The sequence below is a fragment of the Bos taurus genome, chromosome 10 (assembly GCF_002263795.3).
Source record: "Bos taurus isolate L1 Dominette 01449 registration number 42190680 breed Hereford chromosome 10, ARS-UCD2.0, whole genome shotgun sequence".
Classification (NCBI taxonomy): domain Eukaryota; kingdom Metazoa; phylum Chordata; class Mammalia; order Artiodactyla; family Bovidae; genus Bos; species Bos taurus.
In genome coordinates, this window is record NC_037337.1 from 19,137,190 (window position 1) to 19,164,702 (window position 27,513).

General features: G+C 50.2%; 1 protein-coding gene across 5 annotated transcripts; it reads right to left on the reverse strand.

The window, feature by feature from the left end:
• Positions 1–723: 723 nt before the first annotated feature.
• Positions 724–27,387, reverse strand: PKM (pyruvate kinase M1/2). Of its 5 annotated transcripts, none has more exons than XM_059890338.1 (12): positions 24,534–27,234; positions 17,959–18,075; positions 15,525–15,706; positions 14,861–14,952; positions 11,959–12,090; positions 11,373–11,559; positions 10,276–10,546; positions 8,403–8,553; positions 8,026–8,178; positions 4,358–4,524; positions 2,394–2,575; positions 724–1,453 (listed from the first exon to the last, which is right to left on the reverse strand). In XM_059890338.1, the coding sequence occupies exons 1-12, from the start codon at positions 24,581–24,583 to the stop codon at positions 1,347–1,349; spliced, it is 1,791 nt and encodes a 596-aa protein (XP_059746321.1). In that variant the 5' UTR covers positions 24,584–27,234; the 3' UTR covers positions 724–1,346. The 5 variants fall into 5 exon arrangements, with proteins under 5 accessions (XP_059746321.1, XP_059746322.1, NP_001192656.1 ...); XM_059890339.1 differs by lacking the exon at positions 4,358–4,524 and adding an exon at positions 4,909–5,075; NM_001205727.1 differs by lacking the exon at positions 17,959–18,075 and having other exon boundaries at positions 27,160–27,387.
• Positions 27,388–27,513: the final 126 nt, after the last annotated feature.

Below are 27,513 nucleotides of genomic sequence, written 5' to 3' on the forward strand. Positions count from 1 at the left end.
AACACCAGAGGGGATTTTGAACAAGGGTCTGCAATTTCATGTTTTCCCCAGAGCTGGGGATTTCGCAGTGTCTCCCAAAGCAGAAAGCTTCTGGAGGTATTTGGAAAGGGACTGCAGATGGCCAGACTTTGAGAGGGAAAGCACAAGCATTAGAGCTCACACTGGGGGTGTGACAATCAACCTGGTATGTGCGTCGCTTCCCTTTTATCCCCACCAGGAAAGGCTTGGTCCTTGGGAGTGGTCAAGAGACAGGGAAGGTGTAAACCGCTCCACTCCCAACCTTCTCCTTGCTTTCTGAGCCTGCTTTTCAAGGAGGGAGGGCATGGGAAAACAGAAGGCGGCACAAATATTCTGTAAACAGAACCTAGCCTCCACCTGGACCTCTACTGTAGGATGACCTAGGGGGAAGGAGCAGGACAAGGGTCACTTCACTCCTGCTTTACCCAGAGCAGGAGGGAGGGGCCCTTGTGGCTGCCTTCTCCAATCTCTGGTCTAAAAAAGCTGTTAAAATTTCCCCAGCTGCAGGATCTTTTACACCCCAGGGCACTGAGGAGGGTAGTCTATATTCAAGGTAGTCAGTGACTGCTCTCCAAGCACCTCTGCACCGTGGGGGACAGGATGGCAGGTGGCCTGAGTCAGGAGCCATGGGGCTCTTGCCATTTCACCCCACTCAGAGGGCAGAGTTCAATCACCCCCCATCCCCAACAGAAAAGAGAGGAAACAGGTGCTTCAGCTGTTGTTTATTGACATACAGGTAGGCTCTATAGCAACAAGCCTGGAGGCAGCTGCAGTAGTGGGGGAAATGGAAGATGGGGGGTGGAGTGTTTGCAGCATCGGCTGGGTGGAGTGAAGGAAGAGAAGTATACGGTGCACAAGGGGAGGGAGGCTGAGGGGGTTGGAGAAGCAAGTAAGGGCCAGGGCCAGAGTCTACTTAAACTGGAACCACTGCCCCATGCCCTAAGGCCCCTACTCTTGATCACGGGCCAGGGCTGGGAATTCTCTGGATATCCATTTTCTGCAGGAGCTGAATCGGGTATACAAAGGAAGGGAAGCAGGAGCTGTTGCCCTGTGTGTGAAGCTCTGGAGCCTCCAGTCCTGCCTGCATCCCTCCTGCATCCCCTGCTTGGATGCAGCCACGTGATGAGTGGCCCAGCTCTGAACTACCCGACCCAAGCAAAGTCTTAAAACCAGCCAGGTTTCACAGAGGTATTCATCTTCTTCCCTGGTGTCCCAGCCCACCAGTGCCACATTACAGCCCCAAGTGAGCACTACAAGCAATGCTGGCCTAACGGATGGTTTGGGGAAGAGGGGTGGGACAGGGGCTGGAGGAGGGGCTTCGGAGTCCATCATGGCACAGGAACTACACGCATGGTGTTGGTGAAGCCGGAACCAGGGCGCCACCCGGTCAGCACAATGACCACGTCTCCCTTCTTGAAGAAGCCTCGGGCCTTTCCTGGAAGAAGAGAAGAGAGCTGGTAAATGAAAAATTAAGCCAAGAAGGTATACACTTGGGAGTTCAGTTCAGTCACTCAGTCGTGTCCGACTCTTTGCGACCTCATGAATCGCAGCACGCCAGGCCTCCCTGTCCATCACCAACTCCTGGAGTTCACTCAAACTCATGTCCATCGAGTCGATGCCATCCAGCCATCTCATCCTCTGTCATCCCCTTCTCCTCCTGCCCCCAATCCCTCCCAGCATCAGAGTCTTTTCCAATGAGTCAACTCTTCACATGAGGTGGCCAAAGTATTGGAGTGCCCCACAACTGAGGAAGGGCTGACAGGCCTTTACTTTCTTACACCACAAGGTGGCGCCAGGCTCACAGCCCAGGCAAAGGGAATGAGGGAGGCCTTGGTATTATTTCCTTATCACTCAGATGGCAGAGGTAGCAGGGACCTTTGGACATCATTTATTTTCTACTCAAGAAGGTGGAGAGCCCAGCCCAAGGTCACAGCTCGCTGTTTCCTCTCATCCTGTGACATCCTACTTTTATACTGTGACAAAGGCCATTTGAGTACATAATCTAAATGTGTACTGGCCCCAAGTGTAGGAGATCTGGTTAATTTTATAGGGAAGAAAAAAAAAACCTCAATAATGAGCAAGTGCCAAAGAATGGACAAAGGTGATTATCCAGGATCCTTTGCTTTGGATCCCACTCCCAAAGAACGTGAGGTGAGAACCTGGGCTGCTCAGCCCCACACGTCAAAGGTCCTCTCCCTGCCCTGAGCGTAGCCCAGGACTCCAGGGACTGGGAAGGAACCAGAGAACATTCCTAGTGAGGCCAGCTCTTGCCCACAAAGGCTGGCATGTTCCTCTTTCAATAGGGTCTCAGAGAAGCCAGTGCTCTAGCACCTTCCCCAGCCCTCCACCGGGAGCTTTCTCTCCCAGACACGCACCAACATTCATGGCCAAGTTCACCCGGAGATCCACGTCCTCAGCCCAGGCCTCCTGCACTGGGTCCTTACACACCACAGGGAAGATGCCGCGGTATAGGTGGGCCTGGCGAGCTGTCTGGTGATTCCGAGTCACAGCAATGATGGGGGCCCGGGGGCGGTATCTGGCCACCTGATGTGCAGACCTGAGATGGGGTAGGCAGACAAGATGGTTAAACAGTCCCCTCAGGGCCTTCAGCAACAACTCACCCTGGAATCCAACTCTGCCAGCCTGAGGCTCTGACCATTTCAACATTTGCTCCCAAGACTGAGGTGTCCCATCACCCTGTATCTGCCATAGCATATTCTTTAGAGCTATGCTACCCTAAACCCCTCCTACAGGCCAGGGCCGCAGGATCATACTGACCCAGCATGGTCAGTCTTACCCACTTACTCCACATGGCCCATACTTGGCAGACCCCCCACCATTCCCTGAACTTTCCCATTCTGGCACAGGGAAGCAGCCCTGTCCAAGCCCACCACATCCTTTTCTCTTGCTGCCAGCAACAGCTACAAGCCAAGCAGCATGTGAAGACCACCTGACACTTGACATCTGCAAAAAAAAAAAAAAAAAAACCCAAACCAGGAGCAGAGACCACCAGCCTGCCTGGGAAATCTACAAGACAAGCCTTGCCTACTGCTGTGCCCTCTCCTGACTCCACATGACCCCCAGGCCCCTGAAATAGTCCCAGCAACTGGGCTGTAGAGCCCCAGAGTCAAACCTGAGTATCTAAGCGAGGCTGAGGATTAGAAATATAAGTGCTACCCAGAAGGCAGTACTAGGGGATGGAGTGTCAGCGGGGGAGGCTCTGCCTATGAAGGATCCCCTGGAGGGGACTGGGCCCCTTTAAACTCAAAGGCTGGATGCTTCCTTCAACACTGACACTGTACACTGGTAGGAGCTGGTGTCTCAGGAGTTGGAGGGGGCTGCTGGCAGGGGACCCGAGGCTCAGAAGGCAAGCTGTGAGGACACGCAACAGCTGTCAGGGAAACTTAAGCCATGTCACAGCAGAGGATGCCCTGCTTAAGGCCTGGCCTCCATACAAGGTTTTCTGAGGGAAGCAAGTGCTGAAGTCAGGACTCACTGAGAGTGAAACCCCAGAAGACTGGACTAAAAATAGCCAAGTAGCAAAGGTTGGACCTTTTCACAAAGGTCAACCCTAACGGCTGGAGCTTTTTACCCTAAGCCCTCTACTGCGGGACTCGGCACACATCTTGTGTCCTGGTCCTAAAGGCAGTCCCAGCTGCTGCTCCTTGGCGTACGGGGGTGCCTGTCTGCTCCTCTCCACCTCCCTCCTCCAGGAAACCCTAGCTGCCCCAGGGAGGAGCAGCATACCCCCAGACCCAGGGAGCAAGGGGTATTAACTTGAGATCCTGGATTTGGAAGGGACTCAAGCCAGAGGCCAAGTAGAGGTCTCAGACTGGTTGCCTGGCCCGAGTGCCAGCAAGATAGCACAGTGACCTTTCCTAGGCAGCACCCACTTATCTGTGGGACTCAAAGACAGATGGGACAGGCACACCAACCAAATAGCACTGTCAGCAAACTGGACTTTTTTTGCAAACTCATTTTGCAAACTGGACTTTTTTAAAGAGCACTTAGCTAGAAGTAAAACTGGTGGTCCTTTCCTTTTTAAGAACAGCTTTTCAATATCAAATAACCACTTGTCCTCAGGCTACCTGTAGTTATCTGATTAAGTCTAGCTCGTTGTGAGGGTTAATAAAACTCGCTTTGGACCCACTAAGTGCCGCCTGGGGGGCTGGGTGGGGGAGGGGGAGGGGGCTCCTTCCCTGCAGGGTCCGGGGTGCAGGCAGAGGGGTCTTACCTTGGCTCAATGCCATCTGAGCACCGTGCAGTACACGCTCCCAGGACCCCCAAGGAAAGGGGCCGCTGAGCGGGGCATTCCCAGGGACCTGCTGCCACCTCCTACCTGCCAGACTTGGTGAGGACGATTATGGCCCCACTGCAGCACTTGAAGGACGCCTCCACGGCCCCCACAGCGGCAGCTTCGGTGGGGTCGCTGGTAATGGGTGACAGGCGACGGAGCTCCTCGAACAATTGCAAATGGTAGATGGCAGCCTCTGCCTCACGGGCAATCTAGGGGCAACATCCGTCCAGAGGGACGAGGGGGACAGAGCTGTCAGAGCCGTGTCACACGGGACGGGGAGGGGAAGAGTCGCACAGACAGCTGGGGAGGAGCAAGTCCCTGGGTACAGTGGCCAAGAACAGCCCGATCACTGGAGGTTCTGAGCTGAGTGAGATCGAGACTTGCAGGAACCAGCCCCTCACCAGGTGCCTGTGACATGGCTGTGCCTTCTGAGCCGGAGGATCCTGTGGCCCTGTCCTGCCCTGACCTCCCTGGCTGGCTTCCTGCAGACGAGAGGAGCGTCCTAGGCTCAGGGCTGGGCCCTGGCTGTCGTCTAGAGTGGCTGGAGCAAAAGGCTGTTTATCCTACAGAGTTACCTGCCCTCGGGGCCCTACCTGCCAGACTCCGTGAGAACTATCAAAGCTGCTGCTAAACACTTATATGAAGCCTCCACGCTGCCCATGGCCATGGCTTCCATGAGGTCTGTGGAGTGACTTGAGGCTCGCGCAAGTTCTTCAAACAGCTTGCGGTGGAACATGGCTGCCTCAGCCTCACGAGCTATCTGTAAGGTTTAGAGGAGGGGAGGCAAGGAAGAGGGAAGAAGGAGGGTGGGGGGAAACAAACAAGAGACAACAACATGGAAAGACAGAACGGGGAATTAATGAGAGGAAGGTACTGTAGGTTAATTGGCTAAGTCTCTCCTTCAGGCAGATGCAAAGAGGCAGGGTGGTGAAAGCCTGCTCAGGGAAGTTCAAGCGTCAATGGCTACTGTTCCTCCTCCATCAGAGAGGAAACTGGTTCTTCCATTCTGGAAGGATCTCTTGATTTTGGTAGGTCTCCATGACTGGCGGTGGGGGTGAGGGAGACAATATGACGGCAGGCTCTAACGCCTCAGCATAGAAACATGCGGAGGCTGGGGCCCCTCCACGGCTCCCTGGCAGGACTCGACCACACTGCCTCATGACATAGCTCGCAGGAAGGAATAGGCCCCCCTCCTCACATGGCTGCCTAGTTACCACAGGGCTTCGTGCCTGGCCTCCTCCATGCACACATGGAGTGCTTGCTTGGCTTCAGACACAGAGATGCTGCCTGCCTCTCCAGTGGCCTGCGGCAGAAGCACATTGAGCAGCGCTAGAAAGCTGGGGTCAAAGCCAAGGACACGCAGCTTGACCACATTCTAAGCGGGCAGCTGGAAACTGGCAAGCTTGTAAGGGGCACAACGAACAGCCATGTGAAGAGTCAGGTGCCTGTGGAAGCACACAGGTAAGCTTACCAAGGCATTTGATTAAAATTGAATGATTAAAACACCCATGAGAAAGCCACTGTGTTATTCAGACCATCTTGCTCAGGTAACACCAAGAATTAGAAAACTTAAGCTTTAGAGGGTTATAATGCAGTTATGAGCGTCTTAGACAATGATGGGTGAGGGAAGAATCAGTAACGCCATCTCATTAATCTGACAGGATGAGCCAATGAGTGGCTGAATTTGCTAGGTTAAAGGGTTTCTTCCTGCAAGAATGGAATGCATGCAGCCCAGGAGGACAGGGCACATGAACAGGAAAGAGAACCACAGCTGGTACTACCTAGCCCATAGTTAAGAACGTCAATTGCGTCAGTTACAGGAGAAAGCAGTGGACAGTTAAGAGGGGAAGCTATTGGCCAGTGTTAACTGGTGACACGGCCAGGAGAACTCACCTCCTGAATAGGGCCATGCAATCCCAGTCTCACAGTTCTAAGGTGTTTGTTCAAAGAAAAGATTGGGTTTGGAAAAACAGACATGCTTGCAGAGCCCGGAGTCTGGTTTAGTCTCTGACCCCAGGACAGGCCCCACAGGACACCTGTCCTGATCTGCTAGATGTGTTCTAAGAGGGAATGCTGGCTTCAGAGTCAGCTGACCTGGGTCCAAACTCAAGCTCGATTATCATGTGCCCTCATCCATTAGAAGTGGGTTGACATTGACCTCACTGAGGTTAAGAACCTGCATGAGGTTCTTAGCAGACATTTTATAACAGCAGTGCAATTTAACGCAAAGGGTGTAATTAAACATATCCCATCTAATTCACTTCTTAGATAAGGCCTTGAGAGGTCCAATGATGTGCCCAAAGACACAAAGTCCCTAAAGTCTAACGTGTCAAGGTCTCAGAGGCCGTGGGGCCACATGACTAAGCAAAGCAGTTATCGTTACAGTATATGTATATAATTCTATATGGAAACCCATAAACACTAACATCAACCACTCTAGAGGGGACTGGTTCAAGGTCACTATCTCCCAGGAGAGAGGAAGTACTCACTGGGACAGGTGAGAAGAACCGTGAGCCTGCAGTGCATGAGCATCAGGACAGCAGTCATGTCACACAGGGGGTGGCCATCAGCCAGAAAAACACAGCTGTCCCAAGGGCAGACACTGGTCTCTACTGATTTCATTAGGGGCAAATCCACCCAGAACACCAAGGACAGACCAGAAAACATCTGTAGTCAAGATGTCTTGTTTCACCCCTGAGAAAGTATCCACTGTGACTGTCATGTCTTCTTTGGAAGCCACTTGAGCCTAATCACTTAGAAAGTGAAGAAGGAAAGGATGGTATCTAGTCCAGAGGTTTTTTGGGGGAGGATGCATTGGAGGGATGTCACACAAAGGGCCTGGGGTCCTTTGCTGGCTGGAAAATGAACAGGAGGGTTAAAGAAACAGTTTGCTGAGCTATACATTATCAACAGCCACCTAGGACCCTTGTGAAAGTCCATCTGTAGCGCTCGTTTCCCCAGGCCTGTGTTCCTCTTTAGGATGCTTTAGAGCAGAGGCAGCCAGGCTGTGGGACATGGTCCAGCAGAAGACCCTGGAAAAGCTAGCTCCCACAGGAGAATGAGGAGCGGCCACTAGGGCTCCTCCAGACACTCTCACCCCAGGGCCAGCTGGGATCAGCCAGCCTTCCACCTGCTTCTATTTGTGGGCCTGTCACCCCTCCCTTAAACCCCACTGCTAGGGTGAGTGCAACAGCTCAGCAAAGCAGGCGCTGCTGCAGGTACCATGCAAGGCCAGCTCACAGCCAAATCAGTGCAGGCCCAGAGGACCCCGTCGGGGAGGCACTGGCTGGGACAGGTGGGGAATCAAAATGGAAGCCAAACACAGGCCAGCTGGGAGCAGGAGCTCTTGGACTTTTCCAGAACAGGGAAGAAGGGCTCAGGTCCTCTAGACTGTCCAGGGGGAAGCAGTACAGATATCCCAGGACTCAAGCAAAGGAAGGATTCACACCCCGAAGATGGGAGTGAACTGTGCTACGTGTGATGAAGGAGGCCGCCTCCAGAACAGAAGGGACTAGGAGATGGGTGTGGGCAGGAAGGCAGAAGAGCAAAAAAAAAAACCCATCAAAAAAGACACCCCCATGACTCCAGCACACACCTCCTCACTCTGCGTGTGACTTGGAGGACAATAAAAGATCGAGGGCACAGAGGGTGACACTACAAGGTGCCCCCATATGCTGGAGTTTGCCTCCACCCGCAGCGGGAGAACTTACCAGGTGCTGCATGCGGACAGCTTCCAGGGGGTAGTCCCCTTTGGCCGTCTCTCCGGACAGCATGATGCAGTCGGCTCCATCCAAGACGGCATTGGCCACGTCACTGCCCTCCGCCCGGGTAGGGCGAGGCTTCTTGATCATGCTCTCCAGCATCTGGGAGGGGACACAGTATTTGTGAGATGTGGCCTGGGAGGGCTTTGGACACAAGGTGACCCCCTGGAGAGCATGTATGTACAGAATCCAGCTTTGTGTAGGTGTGTGGGGGCAGGTGGGGGGAATAGGTTTGTGTATGATGTGGGGCAGGGTCCATGGGAAGAGACCAGGTAGCCTCCAGAGCTTCCTTGTACAAGGATGCACGCTCAGGGAGAGGCACACACCTGTGTGGCACAGATGACGGGCTTCCCAGCTCGGTTGCACCGACCAATCATCATCTTCTGGGCAAGGAAGACCTTCTCTGCAGGGATCTCAATGCCCAGATCACCACGAGCCACCATGATCCCATCACTGGCTTCCAGGATCTCGTCAAACCTGACAGGCAAGTTGCAGAGACAGAGGTTATACAAACAGGGGCCTCGCGTACGGTGGCACAAAGTTTCCCGGGATTCTCTGACTTGGCCATTCTTGCACCAGGACAAGTACCCATGACATCATCACAGGGGTGTTCCAGCTGTCTCAGTCCCCCAAAGGGGCCAACAGTTCTGCTCGCTGGACTCCTTCAGCACCAGGATGGACACTTCACTGAGGGGAAGGGGAGGGGCCAGGGGGGTCTCCTCCAAAATCCCATGGGTTCACTTCCTCTCCATCTGTCTTTTTTCCCTTAACTTTTTATTTTATACTGAGGTATAGCTATTAACCATGTCTTGATGGTTTCAGATGCACAGCAGAGCGACTCAGCCATACACATATGTGCACCCACTCTCCCCTAGACCCTCCTCCCACCCAGGTTGCCATGTAACACCGAGCAGAGTTCCCTGTGCTCTACAGTAGTCCTTGTGGGTCATCCATTTTAAATACAGAAGCGTGTACAGGTCCATCCCAAACTCCCTGACCATTCCTTCCTCCCATCGTTCCCCTCTGGTAACCCTAAGTCCATTCTCAGTGTCCACCTGCATCTTATGAGGTCCCTCTTGAGGTGTCTCTACCATCTGCATTTCAGTCATCACCGCTGGGGCAGAAATGGAACCCAAGGTGGCTGACTGCTCTTGACACAAAGGTCCGTGGCCTCTTCCAGTCAAGGACACTGGAAGGCTGCTCCTTCAGAGGTCCCTCCCCAGTGTGTTGAAGGCACAAGAACATGGCCTTGCCTGGCCTGAAGCCAAAGTCAGCAGGTGCCCATGGCTCATCAGGATGGCAGAGGGAGGGCCCTGAATTTCCCCGTACAACGGACACAGACACAAAGCTAAGGATGGCAAGGCTGCAACAGTGGGCGGCACGGCTCCTCCCACTCTTCCCATGCACACACCTGACCCCTCATGTAAGCCTGGGCTGTCAGTAGGGAGGCCAAGCAGGAGTAGATGTCACCCAGCTGGCCTCACTCGTGTGGCTCTGCCTGGTGAGCACTGGGGAAGCAGTGGAGCAGGATTGGGACCACGCAGAACCAGAGGAAGACGGCATGTTTTCCCCAGGGAGGTGGATGCCACGCCAGAGCTGCCCCAACCAACAATCCCACTGCTTGCCAAGAGAAGGAGCCCCCTCCTCCTGAGAGCCTGCTGTCTTTCCCCTTGGTGGCCCCCAATTCCAGCAAACGTAGCCAGTGTAGGAACACTACACACGGTTCTTGAGCCCGGGAGTGGTGGTGACCCTGTCCCTCTCCAGTGCTGCTCCCTGGAACAATGTCAAGGTGCTGGCACCCCAATCATCTGTGAAGCCTTTTTTCTCCCCCCTGAAATACCAATACCAGTATCAGGCGTGTGCACTAAGTCACTTCAGTTTTGTCTGCTTTTGCGACGCCATGGATGGTTGCCCACCAGGCTCCTCTGTCCATGGGATACTCCAGACAAGAATACTAGAGTGGGTTGCCATTCCCTTCACCAGGGGATCTTCTCAGTCCAAGGACAGAACTCACAACTCCTACACTGGCAGGTGGGGTCTTTACCACTAGGGCCATCTGGCAAGCCCACCAATGTCATAGGATATTCTGAGTCAGTGGGTCTGAAATAAGTTTGAGACGTTATTTCTAATGGGCAGGTGGCAGGCTACATATTGCTCTGCAGAAAGCTTGGTTGGGGCTGAAGGAGGCAGGGGACTTACCTCCGAACTCCCTCATGATTCTCGATTTTGCTGATTATCTTGATGTTCTTTCCTTTCTCTCCCAGGACCTTCCTGACTTCATGGACATCAGAAGCCTTGCGGATGAAAGACGCAAACACCATATCCACGTTCTGCTCCACCCCAAACTTTAGATCCTGGATGTCCTTTTCTGACACAGCAGGCAGGTCCACGGCAGCCCCAGGGAGGTTCACACCCTTCTTGCTGCCCAAGGAGCCACCGTTCTCCACCTCCGTCACCAGGAAGTCAGGACCTGTATGGAATGGAACAGGTTGGGGAGGCCGAGCCCTGGGTGCAGGTGTCCCCACCAGGAGGCAGGCTCTCCCCAGTCGAGAGAACTGGGAAGGGGCACGTGGTGGGTGGTGGAGCCACATGCCAGGGTTCACACTCCAATTCAACTGTGAGCAAGTCCATCAGCCTCTCAGTGTCTCAGCTCCACAGGGATGATAGTATCTACTCATTAGGTTGTTTCAAAATTTAAACAAATCTACATGTAAAGAAAGAGCTTAGAACACTGCAGATCACTTAAAGGTTAGCCATCATTCCCAGGCACACTGGAGTCCTATAGACACCATGTTAAGTGGATGAAGGAGGGAAGCAAATCTTTAAATAGTGAGGATGGGTAAAAGCGCTTCTCACCTGCTCTCCAGGAGTACAACTGAACTGGAGTGAAATCTGTTTTTGAGGATAGGAGTTCATTATAAAAGGAACTCCTGGGACTTCCCTGGTGGTCCAGTGTTTAAGAATCCACTTTGCAATGCATAGGAAGTGAGTTTGATCCCTGGTGGGGGAACTAAGATCCCACAGGCTGCACAGCCACTAAGCCCTCGAGCCATAAAAAAATGAGCCCATGTGCCACAGAGTCCAGTGTTGCAACTAAAGACCCCATGTGCTACAACTAAGACCCAACGCAGCCAAAATAAATATAAATAAATAAACAGATTATTTGAAAAAAGAAAGGAAGTCCTGAGACTATATAGATTCAGTCTCTCTGCCAACCAAACAACCTTCCTATCTTCTGGCAAGGAAATTAGAGATGGGAGCTGGTTTTAAACAATCAGACCGACTTCTGTCCCTACCTTTCTGCTTCACCAGCAGAGAAATAAGCCCATCATCCACGTAGATCTTGCTGCCCACATCCACCACCTTGCAAATGTTCTTGTAGTCCAGCCACAGGATGTTCTCGTCACACTTTTCCATGTAGGCATTGTCCAGGGTGATCTTCAGTGTGGCTCCCTTCTTCAGCTCCACCTCAGCGGTGCCGCTCTGCAGCAGACAAGAGAGTAAGCCACAAGTCCAAAGCTGGGCCTTCCTGGCAGGAGAACAGCTTTTTCCTCTAGGGAACCAGGATTAAATTTCAGTTGGAAGGAACAATAAAGCCTTTTCTAACTTAGTATATTTCAAGGAAATAACCCAAGAATAACCTGCAGTGTTTCAGTTATACTAAAGAGGAAGAGATAAGCTGCTCCCTAAAAGACTTGGAAGTAGATTTTGAGTGTAAAAGAGGTTTCTTTCTGGTACTGTTTCTTAGCAAAGCAGGTCAAAGGAAGACTTTCTACACTGATGGATAAAACTCTCCTTTATAGACCTAAACTTTGAGAAACGTGGCTTCTGGGCTTTCTGGTCCCCTATGCCTTCTCTCCTGCTTCTCCCCAAGATACTCACGCCCTTGATGAGCCCAGTTCGGATCTCAGGTCCTTTAGTGTCCAGGGCCACTGCCACTGGCCGATAGAGAATGGGGTCTGAAGCAAAGCTCTCCGTGGCTTCACGTACATTCTTGATGGTCTCTGCGTGGTACTAGGGGAAAAGAGGGGAGACGATAAGCTCCACATCTGTCATCTCACACAACGGGATCTAGGATTAGCGCTGAAGCTGGTCACCAGGATTCTAGACCACTGCCTCCATCACCGAGCATCCTCTACCTGCTTACATCAACCTCCTCGCCTCTACTCACTTCTTGTCATCCCCGAGCACCAAGTTGAGCTCCCTGTGCTATACAGCAGATTCCTACCAGCTCTTCACCCACTTCTCCACCGCCATCATCCACTCTAAGGGCAAATCTTAGGAACTTTAGAATATTTACACCCATATCTTTAATGGTTTTTGGTGGCAACACATGTCAACATAAAAGAGGCTTGTTTCCTCCCCCTCCAGCCTCTAGGATTCAACAAACATTCTCAGCAAACAAAGCAGACAACTGGGGTAAAAGACCTTGTATCTGGATAATAATGCTCTGGCCACCAGAGTTAGAATGACAGATCTGACAATTCTGAGCTCTTCTCTATCGATTACAACCGCAATTCAAACTCAGTTATTTACTTAAGCTGACGCAGCCCAAGTTAAATATGTTGCTCAAGTCATGCAGGCCTGGTTCTGACAATCACTTCCTCCAGTCTGATTAGAAAAGGAAACGGAACACGGAGAGGTAGGAATACGCTTCTCTGAACTAACTGACCTTTGCTATTTCTCACTTGCAACAAATCCCGGCTTCAGTCTCACCCTGGAAGCCCTTTCTCTTTCCCATTAGCCATTACTGTTTGACTAAAAAGGGACTCGGAGCCAAGATGGCAAAAGTTCCTAGTGCTATCAGTGTGACACTGCTGATAACACAGGATGTAGGCCTCATCCTTCAACCACCACCATCCGGGTGAGTGGCACCGGAGAATACGACACGTCTTGCCCACAAGAGCTGCCAAAAGCGGGGGCTGGAGACACTGTGGCAAAGCTGTCAAAAGGCCAGATGCAATAAACCAAATAAACAAAACCAAAAAAAGAGATCAGATGGTAGATGTTCCTCTGTCTGAGTGAAGGACAGAAAGCAAACCCAATGTTCTGCTTAGTAGAGTATTAAAAACGGCCAAAAGGTGGAAGTTTGTCAAACTATAACTGTTTACATTATATAACTAATATTTCAGATCAGTTTCCAAAACTGATTCCAGGGGCAACATAACTTCATCCTGGTCAAAAACTTCAAATTAAACCCACAAGGGACTTCCCAGGTGGTCCAGTGGTTAAGATTCTGTGCCTCCAAGGCAGGGGCCCTGGGTTTGTTTGATCCCTGGTTGGGGAACTAAGATCCTGCCATACAGTGTGGAAAAAGAAAACAAATTCCAACTCTGGGAATAAGAGTCAAAGCACAGATAATCACCAAATGCTTCTTGTAGTTTAAAACACCAACTCCCCTGAGCCAGCCCCCTCCAACAGGTGCAGATACCACCCTCTCCCCCTGCCATTTCAGAGCTGGGTGGTATTATTTTACCAGATGGAAGAGGCCATAAAGCCTGGTTAAAGGTCAACTTCCTAAAAGCTATTTCTTATTTCTGCTCCTTCCCCTGCACACAGCAGACCCTGGCACAAGTCAGCAGGAGGGATCAATTGTGAATGGACCTTCACTGGTGTCTCTAGCTCTCTCTCTGGGCTAAGCACAGGCCTGCAGGAATGCCTAGTGACTGTTGCGGAGGACTCTTCACCTTTGGGGAATTAAGAATGCCATCTGTGGGCTTCTTAACCTGCCCCAGGGTGCCTGCTGAGCGCAGTTCCTCTGAACTTGGTCAGGTCCCTGTGACATTTGAAGGCTATAAGCTGTTTATGGAACATGGGGTAGGGAACCTACGAGGAACACTCTCATGTTTCCAGAAAGGAGGCATACAGTTCTTGGACTGCATTTACTGAGGCTTTATTTTTAGTTTAAACTTATCACCAACTTCCAAATGCCAGAGGGCAACCCCTTAACCCCGTGACCTTACAGGGCAGCATTTTCTTTATTCTGAACAGGAAATACAGAGTCCAAGAGGATCAAGAGCTTGCCTCCTCCACTAGTCTTCTATTGATGCCAGTATGAAATCCCATGGCACTGTTCCTCAGGCAGCCCACACACTCCTCAAAATGAGCTTGTTCCGATCTTGGGAATAGCAGCACAGTGGAGCACTTTCCAATAGCTGTCACCTGGTCCCAGGGGCCAAGTCAGCTCATAAACAGCCCCAGTGCTAACATACTCCTCCCAGATCACTAGACAAGTGTGCTGACTTTATTTTAATGTCCCAGAACTCCTGGGAAGGGACAGGCTGGGAACACAATGTTGATGAAGTGGGGTACTACAAACCAGGACCCAGTCCTTCACTTGCAATAGTGGAAACCCTTCTCTGGGACCTGCCCCATTTATCATGGGTCTAAAATGAAAATAGGCAGAATAACCTGCAGGGTGACTTACTGGTTCATCATTGCAATTATGAGCTGTTATAGAAACCCTGGTGCAGAAGTGTCAAGCCCCATGGCTTAGAGGGGATTCCAGGAAAACCCTTCCATGCTTTCCTTATCAAAGGCTAACGGAGCACAGGTGTTGGGGAGAACCATGGCCAATGACAAAGCAGGTCATCTTTGCTTAAGGAGACTTGGCCACTTGAGATGTCAGGGATCTGGGGGGAAGAACGGTAGGGATGGGCTGGTGAAGACAACCTTCCCATTGATTCCCCACTTCTTCCTGCCTGGTCCACTGTGGCTAAATAAACACAGCATGCCCACCCTGTTTCCTACAAGCTGCCCAAGGGGCCACACCATCAAGGCTCACCTCGTGGGTTCCATGAGAGAAGTTCAAACGAGCCACATTCATTCCAGACTTAATCATCTCCTTCAATGTCTCCACTGCTCGTGAAGCTGGGCCTAGTTCAGAAAAAACAAAACAAAAGTTTGAAAGTCATTAAATGTTCATTATCCAAAAGAGGATTAACACTTCAAGTGTGCTTCAGTTTAAAGAACTCTTAATAACCAAAGTAAAATGTAGCCAGCCCTGAAGCCCAGTCAGATGTCCAACTACAGCATTTTGGTTGAACAGAGCAAGTCCACAAGATCTTTCCTAGGTCTCTGAGATGCTCAGAGACAGTAAGAACTGCCATGGAAAACACCCTCTAAATTTTACCTTTAGCAGAACACATAAAGCATATGAATTCCTTCCTGCAAATTCCTATGAACTCAGTTTGAAGAAGGAAATGGCAACCCACTCCAGTATTCCTGTCTGACAAATCCCATGGACAGAGGGGCCTCATGGGCTACAGTCCATGGGTCACAGAGTTGGACAGGTCTGAGCGACCAAGTCCATGACGTCATTTCCCCTGAGAATCTCTCTGTAGCATCTTGCTCAGAACCCAGGTTTGCTACATTTAGTCTTTTGGGGGGAGAAAAGATCACTGTCTCAGGAAGCCCTTGTTTCAGGGGGAGTGGGCACCCGCGCTCACCGATGGTACAGATGATGCCGGTGTTTCGGGCCGTAATGGGCGGTGAGTCGATGTCCAGGCGGCACATGTGCTCCAGGAATGTGTCGGCCATGGCTGCGTGCAGCTGCTGAGTCTGAATGAAGGCCGTCCCGGCGTCGCTGTGGTGCTTCGACATGGCTTCTGATGTCTTGGGTCCAGAGGAACTGGAGAGAGTGTGATCTGCCTGAATGGCTAATATATAGCTTGGCACAGAAGCTGCTTCCTGCTTACACATTAACTCAACAAGCATGCTCTGTGCACAAGCCACAGGCAGCCCCGCCACACTCTGGCTACGTGGGTGCTCAAGTCGGGCCATGGGCTCACATTATCATGAGCAAGTAGGAAAGACCCCAAAGAATAAGTCAAAACCACATTCCCAATGAATGTACTTCCCAGGCACATGTTAAGCACACACCTCCCTCACACTGGGATAATGTCTATCTTGACAACTCCCCTACTAATCCTGTAAATGGCACCATTTACATGCACTGCAGGAGTTTCCTCAAAAGGAAGTTTTGTCAAAATCTCTTGCCAATCTTCCAGGGATACAGACAACTCACCCCTAGCTTAGTACCATGGTCAATCTAGATCTTTTTGTGAAAAGCTGTCTCAAAGCTATAAACATCTGCTATGGGGTGTGGTACCCATACTCTCTCTTCACAGTCCCCACCCAAACCCAAAGTGACTTTCCTGGTCGTGGAGACCACTATTCAGGTAGCCTCCTAGTCCTGGAGTCCTAGGTTTCACTAACCCACAGGGACACATAAGTCCATTCCTCGATTCACCATAAGCTGGACAGTATGCCCCAGCCCACTGAGAGGCAAAAAAACCCATCCCTGGACAGGTTAAGTCCAACCAGAACCAAGAATGCAAAATATTTTTTTCCCCAGGAATTAACTACATCTGGTACTTTCAGTCAGAAGGACTTAGGCACATTCAAAGCAATTTGCGTCAAACCAAGGATAACCACAATAGTCCTAGCCTGGCTCTAAAATTATTGCACTATGAAGAAATTAACACTGCTTGTCAAATCCTTTCCAGGCTGATCTTCTGACCCTCCACCCATTCCCTATCTAAGTCTGGAAAGCACACCACTCACAGTAACAAAGACCATCTGTTCCAGGTAATTAATCAGCCCAGGTCACAAGCCTGACCCAGGGCACAATGGTTCAGACCTTTATTTTTCCTCATTGCTGACTTTACAACTAAACTCAGTCAGTTAGTTAGCTGATTATAGACAAGAGACTTGAGAAGCTTCCAGGCAGTGTCTGAAGACTCATCAGGTAAGCACGTGAGCCAGAAACTTGCAGTCCTCATCAGAAACCTTTTTGCAGGTTTTCAGACCAAGGGCTGCTCCTTCTCAAATCCTGTGCCTAAGTGCTGCAGCCGAGGCACAAGAACAAGCCTTTCTTTTGCCCTGTCCCACCTCCTCCAAAATCTCAGGGCTCCAAACCAAGGCACCCCATCCATGTAACCCTTACTCTTTCCCCTCCTGCATCCTTGACTGAGTGGCCTCTCCAGGTGGCTGGGGCATAGCACACATCTAAACCCGCCTGACACTTTCAAAAAGTCTGGTGAACTTCAAGAAGCTCTGTGACCAGGTATTAAGTGAGGCTCCTACACGCTGCTGAAAACCAGTAGCTATAGATCCCCAACTACACCTTTAAAAACAAGAAACTAAGACCAGCCAACTATCCAACGTGGCATATACACTGTTCCTTTCGATATGTATCTCTTAACTCCCCACAACATACCAGGTACCGAGATGAAAACAACATCCTCTCCACCAAAAAACAACATCCTTTCCTCCACGACATAGTGGTTTCATATCTCTTAGCACCATGACCTTGGAGGTAGTCCGGTGTTTGCCAAATGATGTTTCAGAGCACCTATTAATGCCTCTGTGACAAATCGCAGTTATAGCTATGCCCCCTCCCCCACCAAATCTGAGAACTTCTGAATCACTGACAGGATGGCCTGGGCAGCCAAGGTCCCACCGTGCACTCAGGGTGGAAGCTGGGCTTACACAGTAGCACCCACTATTACTGCGGTGCGTCTGGCTGTAAAGGGAACACCACTGAAGAGATGGTTCCCTTGGTGGCACGCCAAGGCCACGGGAACACACAGGTCTCACTGAGGCCTCCAGGCAAATGGAGTCATCCAGTGTGACCTCAATGAGTGGGTTAAAGTAACTCTTCTTAAAAATCATCAGTTGGGGACCTCACTGGCAGTCCAGTGGTTAAGACTCCACACTTCCACTGCAAGGACCATGAGTCTGATCCTCAGCTGGGAAAGTAAGATCCCACTGCTGTGTGTGGCCCCCAAAAGAGGCATTAGTTGGATCGGCTCTAGACCTGAGACATTAGGGTCTCCTTGCAAAGACCCCCGAGTGGGGCCACTGATTATCGTGCCGTACCTTGTGTTCTCTGGGCTTGGGCTTCCGGTGACATAATGCTCTTTTTTTGACTCAGGGTGGCTCCTTGGCCCCACTTGAAAAGACTGCTCGGAGCTGAGAAAGGTTTGCCCTGCAGAGCTGTACAAGGATTAAGGTAAAAGCTGAGTGCAACTAAAGCTCTTGGGGGTAATGGAGAAATCACCTTAATAACCAGGTATCCAGGCAGTGGTAGTTCCTAGAGGTTCAGCTACGTTATAAATTAATACACAGAAGTCACCCAAGAAAATTCTCAGGTAAAAGAGTTGTCAGTGGCTCCTTTGCAATGCTTTATCCCCTGCCCTATAACGTCTCTTTAAACCTTCGTTTACTAATATTTCACTATTACCCCCCACCCCTTCTTTGGGAGGGGAGGCACTAAATTAAACATACATAACTGGACTGGAAGGATACCTACCAAAATATTATCAGCATATTATCTGTGTGGTAGGATTACAAGCAAATTTCTTTCTTCTCTTTACTAAAAAGTTTACTGATACTACTTTCATAAGAAAAATTCTAAATGTACCTCTTTCAAAAATGACACACTTACAAGCGTCCTGGTAAAAATGTTGGAATTAAAACAAAAGTGAAGGTCCTTGTACCATTATTCAACTGCCACTCTATGTACCTCAGGAATATTCTAAACATGGTAGAGGTAGAATAATGCATCTTGGGCCCTAGATCATAAACTCACAGCAGGATAGTTTCACTGACTAAGACGATCAACCTTAGGAATTCTCTGGTGGTTCAGTGTTTAGGACTCAGCGCTTTCACTCCCTGGGCCCAGGTTCAATCCCTGGTTGGCAAACTAAGATCCCACAAGCCACATGACACAGTGAGGAAAAAAGAAACCTGAGTCACTCTAACTGAGTAACTCTAGCGGTTACCAAAGGATGGTCCGTGAGAGCAGAGCTTTCAAAGACATTATTTGCCTTCTTTAATGTGCTGGTATTTGTACTGATGGTGCAGAAGCAATGGGCAGGTAAAACCTTGATTCATCCAGAACTTCCAAGTTGGTGGGGAGGAAAGCTAATATGGTCCATAGGACAACTCTGTGCCCCAAATCTGAGTTACATGCCCAAATCCAACAAACTTATCTTCCTGTTTAGTCTGCCTTCAAGCATCAGAGCAAAATCTTTGTGACAAGGATATCCTGGTACAGAAGGGCTGCCTCAACAACAGGAGATGCTATCAGCAGATACAATTAATACACTCGGCTCAACCACTAGCCCTATTTCATTATCTCAGATTAAGCCTGAGGTCTACAAGCTCTGATCTTTTGCTCACCCAGGCTACTAAGTACAAAAATAACAAGTGAAATTTTACTTGCTATTTGAGTGTGTGTACCCACCAGCAATCCAAAAAAGCTGGTTTGTCAGCAAATCTGTCCAGATTCCTATGAGATCTCACCATGTCCTTAAAGTCCACTAGCAAACCAGAGACCTTGTCACCTGCCCAGGTCCCCAGCTGGGTTTCCATTCCCTCAAGCTTTGCCCTGAAGCCTCCCATGAGCCTCTTCTCCAGAGCACAAGCTGCCCATCCCCACCTAAAACACCCCCTGGACTCTCCCCCAGCCTCAGCCCTGGTTTCTCAGGGCCAGCTTCTGGGAAGAGCTCCCCCACCCTCAGGCTAGCCACTGGGACAGTGCCTGCCAGCACACGTTGTCCAGCTCATGCCAGTCTGGCTCATTCCTACATCCTCCTCCTCAGGAGGCACAGACATGCAGAGCCAACCTCCAGCCAGCAGTGGAAGCTGGGCATCTCCACTGATGGCAGCAAATGCCATGCCCGGGTACGGGAACCTGAATCTTGAGCCCGAGCCCCTGTTGTAGCATCCTCCTCAGAGACATTTCTCCTCTGTGAGAAACAAGACACCATCAGAGGCCTGAGAGCAGTTGAAAGGACTGAGAGCAGGCACAAGTGGCAGCTCAGCTCCACGGGCCCCAGCTCCGACCTCTCCTTTCCAAGTGGCTCCTGGTCTTCTGAAGCCACAGTTCTGTTCATGCCAGACACAAGTCTTGGATCACTCCTCAGAAACCAGGGGGTAGAAACCATAAAAGAAAAACTACCCAACACGTCACTGAGAGCCAGTACTGCTGGCAGGGTGTGCTGAAGGACTCACGCTTCACTCCACCGATTCGAGTTTCCCAAAAGCCCACATCATTCTGCCCTAGAAAGCCAGCTTGGCCTGTGAGCCCACATCTGCATAAGCCAACCTTTAACCTATGTGTGCTCTGATGCCAATCTCACTACACAGGCTGACTCAATGATGATGGCACCTGCTGCCCACAATTGTGACACCAATTTGCGATCTACATCTCCACGTTTCCAAGCCAGCATGGAGGTCTGATTCCCAAATCTTTGGCACACTAACAACCATTAGAAAGTTTTCATCACAGTATGTTGGACAGGGACTTTCCTGCTAGCCCAGTGGCTAAGACTCCGAGCTCCCAATGCAGAGGGCCCAGGTTTGATCCTTGGTCAGGGAACTAGATCCCATGTACCGTAACTAAGACCTGACCCGGTGAAATAAATAAATATTAAAAAAATGCTGGACAAGGCATTCAGGTCAGTCTGCTTTCTAGGAGCTCTGTTAGTAGACGATGGAGCAGAAAAATATAATTCCCAAGACTGGCCCTTATCTGACAAAGGCAGCGACAAAATCAAAATGGGTGCCAGGCCAGCCACAAAACCTAGTAAGGTCCGGAATGAATCTCAGCTGTTCATCCTATTTGTTGTTGTGGGTCGGTCGCATCTTACTCTTTTGCGACCCCATGGACTGTAGCCCACCAGGCTCCTCTGTCCATTCAATTCTCCAGGCAAGAATACTAGAGTCGTTGCAACTTCCTACTCCAAGGAGTCGGGATTGTCTCCTGAACTGGCAGATGGGTCCCTTACACTGAGCCACCTGAGAAGCCCTTCATCCTCCTACACAGTTAGAGTAATGATAACAGTATATACGCGTATGGAGTGGGGCCAGGACAAGCAGTTCTTAGCTAAGAGATGGGAATATTAAGTCCATTCTCTCAAGTATGGAGTGGGGCCAGGACAAGCAGTTCTTAGCTAAGAGATGGGAATATTAAGTCCATTCTCTCAACAGGTCCCATAACAGAAAGCAAAGCCTGATGTTACCATGTTACACAAAACAAAATGAGCCCACTGTAGGTTTAAGTAAAATTCCCTTGCTCTTTTATTCAGGGTTAGAACTAAGTGACTTAAATATTATACCTAGGAGCCCAAGGTCCTATTTCAAATCTGAGTGTGCAATAGGGCACAAAAGCTGATGCTAAAGAGCCCACTCCTATAAGGACCACTCAACTCCAGGGCAGGAAGTCCTGAGTCAGAGAAACTGCTACCATTTCAAAAGCTGAGGATTTCCTGGTTCGATCAGATGCCCAGAGAAGAGACCTGGTTTCAGTCTGAAGGAGGAAGTGGAGACAAAGCTTTTGCTGAGTTGTGCTCCTTACTAAACTTAAAATTATGAGACAGTGCTTCAGGGCGTAAGACTGACACTCTGGAAGCACCAAGGGACCTGGGACCCTGATTCAGGATCCTTCCAAGTCAGGTACAACACCAGGGGAGGGATAGCCTCAGAAAAGGGAGGCCTTGGCTCAGTACTTAGAGGAGGAGCTGCCCTGAATCAATCATAGCTGCAGGGAGAAGAGGAGGGGATGGGAGGAGAAAGGCATGCCAGATCTCCCGAGCACTGACCTACTTAGTATGCCTGGTCTCCCTACAGTGACCACCATAGGTTTGCTTCTGTTTTGAACTGAAGGAAGAAACATTAACATCTATATTTCTGCCACCCAGAACTGACCATTAATATTATCCAAGGAATTCCCTGGCAGTCCAATGGTTAGGACTCCACACTTTCACTACCAAGGGCTGGGTTCAAACCTGGTTGGGGAACTAAGATGCTGTGAGATATGGCCAGAAAAAAATTGTTCTTAATCCAGATTTTTAGACTTAAAATTACCATTGTATCCAATTCATTTGTCCTCCATCCCCAGGTGGTTCCTCCAACCCTTTCACATCACATCCTAATACCCAACCAAGGTCATGAATTTTCTATCCTTATAGTTCATCTAAGGGTGTCTGTATCTCTATTCAACACTATGATACTGCTGCTTCTATAATATGCTAAGTAATACACTGAAAGGCATTATCAAACAACTTGCTTTCGCAGCATATTTAAGATCTATCCAGTTGGCACACAGCTCTAGTTAATTCATATGAACTGCTATACTAGCCCAGTGTGTGACTAGACTATTTATGTATTCCCTCACTGGTTGACCATTTTCCCACTAAACCCAATTTTTCCTCATTAATCAATACTATAATATTTCTCCTAGTACATGTCTCTTTGTGCAGGTGTGGCTTCTATACCAGAGGTGTATTCCTGGGCCACAGGGTATGCTTGCTTTCTGTTTTACAAAATAGTGCTTAATTGCTCTCCAAAGTGGTTACATTAATTTACAACCAACCAGTCAAGTGAGTTCTTGCCTTCCCACACCTTTGCCAACACTTGACACTGTCAGACTCTTACAACGTTTGCCCAACTGATTGGTGATGTGTTAATCTGCTCTTTGACGAAATAACAAGAGGGATATCAGATATCAGGATAGTTTTCTTTTGAGTCTTTACTTTCCTGACTCTTAACCAGACTAAAACTTCAGTGCTCCTCCAAAACGTTGTATGGCTTGGTCTCATATGCCATGACTGCACTCATCACCTGAGAAAGGGGTGATGTGACACCAGTCACCTACAGTTAAATATTACCTGTTGGCTGATTAAATGTTTGGAAGGGCTGGGGCTCCTTTCAGATAATTTTTATAAGGAAAAAAAAATTTTTTTTTTTTAATATAAACTGCCATCAGCCGAGCTGGTCCATACTCTGAAATGCCACGAACAACAACCCTGTCATAGCTAGTCTTGGTATCTCCCCGACTAAAGCCCTTGTCTGACTTCCAAACAGCTTGCTGGCGTCAGGAAAGAGCGGCTTACGGGTCCCCAGGAGTTTTGCCTATAGGGAGAAGTGGGGGAGGGGAGTCACAGAGGCCACCAGAAGTACTGAAGCCTGGCTCTCCCTCCTACGTGCGGACCAGCACAAACCAATATAGGAAAAACGGCTGCAGGGGTGGGGTTGCACCACTTGGTGGCCCTGCCCACCTCCCCTCCTAAGCGGAGCAGTCATAGGAGGAGGTCCAAAGGTTCAGCAGAGTCTGCACACACTGCCACTCACCACCCATCCTGGCTCACCTCCCCCAAAACAGCTTCTTTAACAAAGCCCCAAATAATCAGCCTATTCGTTTATCTAGTCCTTGGCTAGTTTGTGGTTAAAGAGAGAGAGAGAGAAAAAGCAAGTTTTCAAAAAGTATGGTAGAATTAAGAATGGTCTTCATTGGGAATTCCCCAGTGGTCCAATGGTTAAGACATTGCACTTTCAATGCTGAGGGCCCACGTTCGACCCCTGGTGGGGAAACTAAGGACCCACAAGCTGTGACACAAAGCAACACCCCCCCCACCCCCGCAAAGAGTAGTCTTCATTTAGTTCTATCTGTATCAGAACTGAAGCTTAAAGTGATGATTCAAGGTCCCATAGGACTGGTCACGAAATAAATCACTTACATATCTCACAAGACCCTCACTCAATAGTGTTGCAAAACAACTCTGCTCCCATGGATGCCTCATTCCTGTGGTGCACCAGTTAACTGGGATTTGACTGTGGACATTCCAAATGATTCAGAAATAAAGTTAATGTCAAATGAGTCATTTCCCCCCACCTTCACCTCAGTCTTAGCTTTTAGCCAAAATAACACACCCTTACTTGCCTTCATAAAACCTGAAGATAAATATTTAAAAACTCCTGTAGACTTGCATTACAAGTCTGTAACGTAAGAGTTGCATGTTTTTCAACGTTCCTGCTCTCAAACACTTCTCCATTTCTTTCACTGCCTCAACATTAAGAAATAAGCAGTTTTAAGAAATAAAATGGCATTTCCCGTGACCCAACATTAATGTCACAACACTCAGGGCACATAAGCACCTCCCCTTAGGTGTTAGCTCTGTTTGGAGTAACAGCTACCAAACTTGCCAAGTCACTGGGGCTGCAATTCCTAAAGACCCAATAATGCTTTTGGTTAAACTGTGAACACTGAAATTATTTACTTCTAATGCAGTGCTTAAAATGAGAGCAGCTGTCCTATATATGACTAATGTCCCTACATTTTGGCTCCATTCTAGTAATGCAGAAATGAGTTCAAGGACATAATCTTTAAGTCATCATTATTCATCTTCCCTACAATGCTTATTCCCAAAAGGGTTGCCACATCCATCGCACAAGGCTCAGGACAGGTGTGCAGACTATCTCTGGGGCCTGAGGCTCTGCCACGTGGCATTTAAGCATTGTCCAGAGAGCCTGGGGACCTCCACCATCCATTTGTCACCTAGCTGAGGCACTTTTAATTGGGAAGAATGCATACTTCATTATTTGACTCACTGAAAAGGGAGAGGAGATTTTTAAGCCTGCAAAGACCACAGTGCAGTTTCCCCACTCACCCAACGAAGACAGTTCTCTTAAAAGCAGAAAAATTCAAAGGTTGAGTCATCTTCCCTACATCCTCCCCCACCCCACCCCCCCCAGAGATCTGGTGAGGTGTTACATACTCCTCCCCTCAGAACAGGCCCCCCTGCATTCCCAACAGCATCCTCAGGCAACCTGAGGGTGAATTATTTGCTAACAATGACTAGAGTCCTGACCTAGGGCCTTCTCTATATCCCAGGGAGTGGCCACACCCTGCATACAGCCAACAAGGAGCTACTGTCCTTTGCCTCTTATCTTAATCTCACACCAGCTGGTTGAGCAAATCCCAGAATGCTACCTGGAGCAGGTGCCAATAGAACCTGAAGATTTTGGTCTTAGGTTTGCAAGTTTGTTTCTAATCTTAATAGCCAAAATCTATAATACAGGAGGCTGAAAGCCATCTCTCTTCTTGCCTTCCTTTGGCTAGAGGACCAAAGAGCCCCTGTTGCAAATGGAGAGCAGCAAAGTAACATTGTTAGTTACTTTGCCAACACTGCAGCAGGATCCCTGAGCGGACTGGTTTCTAGGAGATCTCTGGTATTTACACAGAGCCTGACTCCCAAAGATGAACTGAGTCTGTGTTTTGGGATGGCAGCAAGAAGAGGAGTGCTTGAGTTCAATTATGGATGAAGTCATTGGGCTCACTGTGACCAAAAGAATACATCTGGGGGCATCTCACCAGAGATTAAACACTGCACCCAGTACTCAATATGTATCTATGTAAGTGTGTATATAGCGACCCACCCTTTTAACAACCAAGATGAAAAAAGTTACAATTTTCACATGGGAAACTGAGGTCCTGAGTCTGAATTCCCTCTATTATTCATATCAGTATGTAATGAGTTAAACCTGATTCTGAAAGCCTGTTTTCATCTTCCCACTGCCTCTGTCCGTCACGGACCTCAGTTATCAGGCTCATTTGTACGGGGAAGGATCAGTGTTCTGGGTTTGAAGAACACAGATAAGAAGCCAAGGGATGCCAACCCATTACTGGGTCTTCAAATAATCTTCAGACTGGAAGGTGCGTTTCCGCTTCATCAAACCCCGTGTGATGACACCTGGTGAGGCCTCCTAAACCCGGACAGGAAGTGCGTACCCTCCACGTGTGGAAGCACGTGTGTACCTTTTCACGGCACTTACAGTGGTAACTTTTACATTCGTTTGCTAATCAGACTGAGTTCCGTAGGCTAGGACGATTTTAGTCATCCTGGTCTGGTCTCCACAGCCCTCCCCCAAACAACTCTTTATACGAGTTTTTATTGAATGAGCGCATGTACGTGGCACCAAGCTCTTGATATATTTCTACTCTCCTCCAACCCGCGGCCTCCGCGCTCTACAATCGGGCGCATCTGTTAAGCAACGCTGTTAAGTAACGTGAAGCAGAGGCAGGGAGCCAGGTGAGTGCCTCGAACTCGAGGAGGCCTCTGAGCAGCATCCAGAGGCTTGGCGGGCCGGAGATGATGCTTGGTCGGTAACGGGCCCGAAGGTCAGTGTTTCGTGATGCCGAGGAGCGGGCGCGGCAGGGCGGGTCCGGCGCCGCTACGTGCAGCCCCGCCTCGGCGGGATGGAGCCCGGGACACCGCGCACCGCCCTCCACCCCCCCCCCCCGCCCCCAAGGCCCCCTGGAGCAAGCGGAGCGCAGCGGTCGCACTATCGTATTCTGGGCAGCACAAAACAGGAACGCGCCACTGGGCAGCCACCCTTTCTTCCTTTGCATTGGGTTAGATCAAGGGTTATGTAACCTAACTGCTCCTCCGGCCGCCACTGCATCCATCTCCGGGTCGCCTGGGAGCCAGCCTGCCCATCCGCAGACCGCTGCACTTCGGGAGCTGACCCCGGAACTCCAGCCCAGGGCTGGGGAACTATGATGGAGAAGGGGGGCAGGAGATGCGAGGCCGAGGGGCGGGGACGTGAGTGCAGGCGGACGTGACTAGAACAGAAGGGGAGGGGCGAGGAGGCTGGTGGCGCGAAGGAAGGTGCGCAGGAGAGGGATGCGCTGGAGCGACGTGACCAGAGAGGCGGGGGAGGGGCGGGAGCCAGGGCGTGAATGAGGGTAGGTACAAGAAGGGGACAGCAGCTGAATGGAGGAGAAACAGGGGAGCGGAGCTTGGGGACTTTCAAGGAGAAGTTACAGAAAGCATCAGAATGAGGGGGACATGGACAGGTTGAAAACAAGAAGCGAGTATTAAGGATGATGGGAAAGGGACGGGCATAGGAGCAGAGTGGAAATGGGGGAGACTGACGCATGAAAGGAAACTATCAAATTAGGAGAATAAAGGGAGGAAGACGAGAGCGAGACCAGATAGAGGAGGGAGGAATAGGGAGGTGAGAATGGGACCAGAATGGGGATGGGAGATCAGGGACTGGGGAAAGAAAGGGGCTGGCTGACCCATCTGCCTTCGGAAGAAGCGGGAGCTGGGGGATTTGAAGGAGACCCTAGGCACAAGCAGCCTTTCTCCTCTTTTCTGATCCCAACCGGGTGAGCCCACGATGCCGCGGATCCTGCGCCATCCTGAGTGCGCAGGCGGGCCAGCATTCCGCACTGCCCCGGGAGACGGAGCCCCGGTGGGGACGGATGGCCCAGTCTCTCCCCACGCTCACCTCCGACGTGGTCCGGCTCGGGATGCGCGGCTACTGCACACAGGTCCTGGGGCTCGCGACGCGTCGCTCCAATGCGGGGATCCGCTGCCTTAGCCTCAAGGTTATCCCGACTGTGGGTCGCCGCAATCCCTCCGCCGCCCCGCCTCCCATCCAATCCTGGCTCCCGGCTCTCGGGGCCCCGCCCCTCCGCGTCCTCGCCGGGCACAGTCACCTTCAGTAGGAAGTGCCGCGGAGGCGGAACGGGGGAATCAGGTTGCCCTTTGAGGGAGGACTACATTCCGTGGCGGAAGGACACGAAAAATAAAACTCGCAGCATTGAGGCACTTTAGGGCCCAATGGGGAAGCGGCGAGACG